The following is a 2924-nucleotide window of genomic DNA, read 5'->3' as shown; positions in this document are numbered from 1 at the left end:
GGCAGGGGAGAGCCCGCGGGGGGCAGGAGGGGGAGGAGGCGGCGGCGGCGTGGTGCTCCTGCCGGCCGGGGTGTGCGTGTGTGCCTGTGCGTGGCTGCGCGCCGCTGCGCGCCTGTAACCTCTGTACCACTCGGGTCACACAGTTGCGTGTGGATCCGGCTGCTCCCCGCGCCGGCCGGGATCGCGTGTCCTAGCGTGGCCGGTTCCCGCTGAGGTCCCGAGAAGAGCGTGAGTGAGCCACGTCTGGTACCGATCACGTAGATGCTATCGGCGCACATGTGTTTTCTACGCATGCAACACATTTATCGGGCTGCAGGCTTCTAATGACACCAGGCATTCGGCCTCGAGGGGGGATGGGGCGCAGAAGAAGGGGGCAATAAAGAATTAATTGCAGATGAGAAGTAATATCCGTCTTTCAGTCATACGTTTTTGACGCGTAATTTCATTCCGAAAGCTCTTAATCGAACAGGAGCTCTGCTGTAGGAAAGCACTGCTTTTCCCATAGGATTATCAGATTTCCACCGAGAATACAGATCCAGGATTATTGAGCTACATGGGATTTGTGTGTTTCTCTCTAATTAGTCTGTGAATCTGAGTTTAAAATTCTTTATTTAGAAGGGGGTGGGGGAGTTACTTGCTTCTAAAAGAGCAAACGTCTCTTTTATCTGACATTTTACACAGTTATTCTGGTTACCCTGTGCTCTGTGGATGACTTACTGCCTTAGCTGGATATTGATGTCAAAGGTTGATTACAGTCCCTAATAGATTTTGGATCTGCAAGAGGACTGCACTTTTAAATGTGTGGTTAAAACAATTGTGTTTGTTGTCTCCCCTCGAACAGTTGAGAGGAAGACTGATGTATCACATTTGCGTTATCTTCTCTTTGGTTTATTAATGCATCATCATGAGGTTGTCGGGTTTGTTTTTGTTGTTGTTGCATTTTTTCCCCTCTACTATTTCATTTGCAGACCGAAAAGAAATGAATGTCAGAGAGGATTTGTTTAATCATTTAACAGCTGACACAAGCCATGTCCCTAACAAAACAGTGGTGAAAGAGTAGAAGATTTCTGGGATACAGCAGCTCCGGTACTGTGAAGCCGCTTCAGCAGGTCGGGGGCAGCGTTCGCTGAAGAATGCAGTAGCCCAGGAGCCAGGGCTGGCCTGGACGAGGTCGATGGCTTGCATGGAGCTTCTCTACCTGGCCGAGGAGAGCAGGCAGGCGCCCCTGGGCACCGCTACCGGCTGGAGCATGCCCTCCCCTCCCTGTGAGCAACAGCAGCATGAGGGGGGTGAGGTGGACCCCAGAGCTGCCGCTGCCGTGGCAGCCCTGCGCTGCAAAAGGCATTGCAAGCCCTTGCAGAGGGGCCCTGTGGCTGAGCCTCCTGTGGCACCCCAGCACTCACCCCCAGGCACCTCACCCCAGGAACACCCTGCACCCCCTGGCACGTCCCAGCCCTGCCACCTGCCCAACCTCTTGCCCAGGGAAGAGAATGGAGGGAAGAAGAAAGCCTGCTGCTGTGCCCAGGAACTGGAGACATCGTTCACTTACGTGGATGAAAACGTAAACCTGGAGCATGCAAGAAGCCCCCCCAGTCCTACAGGCAGCCGCTGCCAGGATGCTCCTCTGCAGCAGCGTTCCTGCAGGGAGCTGCCGCCCGAGTGGGTGCACGATTCTCCTTCCCTGGCCTCCGAGGAGGACGATGCTGCCTCAGAGGCTGCAGCTGGGAAATCTGTGGACTACGGGTTCATTAGTGCCATTTTGTTCCTGGTTAGTGGCATTTTGCTGGTGATCATTTCCTACGTGGTACCCAGAGATGTGACTGTGGATCCCAACACCGTGGCTGCCCGGGAGATGGAGAGGCTGGAGAACGAGAGCGCAAGGATCGGGGCTCACTTGGACCGCTGTGTTATTGCCGGGCTATGTCTCTTAACCCTGGGGGGAGTGGTGCTCTCCAGCCTGCTGATGATGTCCATGTGGAAAGGGGAGCTGTACCGGAGGAGCAGATTTGCGTCCTCCAAGGAGTCTGCGAAGCTCTATGGGTCTTTCAATTTCAGAATGAAGTCTGGTGCAAACGATAATATGCTCGAGCTGTCATTAGTTGAGGAAGATGTGCTTGCCATAGATAATTAGTATGGTCATGATTTTTAAGGCAGCATTTCACAGGAAAATATGTTTCATTAAAGAAAACAGATGCAGCTAAAGATAGCTGGTGATGCAGTTTATTTGTCTGACAAGAATGGTTTTTTTCTTAAGCTCTATAATCAAATGTTTGCAGTATATGAGCACTTGTTGTAAAGGAAAAACGTGCCAGAGAAAATGCAACTAATATAAAATAATGAAAACCACTGAATAAAAAGAGATTTGTGATAAGTAGGTTCCTCGGATACTCGTTTATCCTAATATAAAACATTCCATTGGTGTCTTGCCTATATAATTTTCTTATTATTCCCACATAGAACAGGAACGACCTTGACACTTTGGAAGCTGTTAATTATTGCAGCCTGCAGGATTATTAACAGTCTACTTGGTAGACTGTTAAGAAGCAGGACCAATAATCAAATAGCAGGGCTAATATTTAATCAAGAGAGATGCATTTTTATCCTTTAATTTTATCTCTTCTATTGGGTGAGAGCTAAGGGAAAAGAGAAAACCACTTGGTCATGACTTGCCACAAACCTCCCATGTTTTCAAACAATTGTACAATTAGTGATGATTATTTAAAATATAAAATAAGAGGCAAAGGGCAGGGAACCATATGGCTCATGGCAGTGGCAGGAGACAAAAGGCTCTTTCAGCTTGAGGTCAGTGGCTCCATTTCGGTTCAGATTAGCAATGATTGATAGTCATTAACTTCTGATAGCTATAGTGACCCATATAAAAGAAGTTTAGTTCCTGGTGGACAGATGTCTTTGTATGAAAACTG

The 2924-nt window shown here is 48.9% G+C and overlaps 1 protein-coding gene across 2 annotated transcripts in view; it reads left to right on the top strand.

The window, feature by feature from the left end:
* Positions 1-2371, top strand: part of TMEM74 (transmembrane protein 74) — a 2850-nt gene extending 479 nt beyond the window's left edge. The window contains exons 1-2 of one of the 2 annotated variants that reach the window (XM_026843246.1): positions 42-228; positions 969-2371. In XM_026843246.1, coding sequence (XP_026699047.1) covers positions 1175-2131 — 957 coding nt within the window. In that variant the 5' untranslated portion in view covers positions 42-228; positions 969-1174 and the 3' untranslated portion in view covers positions 2132-2371. Of the gene's footprint in view, positions 1-41; positions 229-968 lie in introns of those variants that run through there. The other variant, XM_026843247.1, reaches the window with a different exon arrangement.
* The last annotated feature ends 553 nt before the right edge of the window (positions 2372-2924 follow it).

Source organism: Athene cunicularia (genome assembly GCF_003259725.1).
Source record: "Athene cunicularia isolate RWA chromosome 2 unlocalized genomic scaffold, athCun1 chr2_part1, whole genome shotgun sequence".
Taxonomy (NCBI): domain Eukaryota; kingdom Metazoa; phylum Chordata; class Aves; order Strigiformes; family Strigidae; genus Athene; species Athene cunicularia.
Note: the sequence above shows the minus strand (reverse complement) of the source record. Positions and strands in the feature narration are given on the sequence as shown.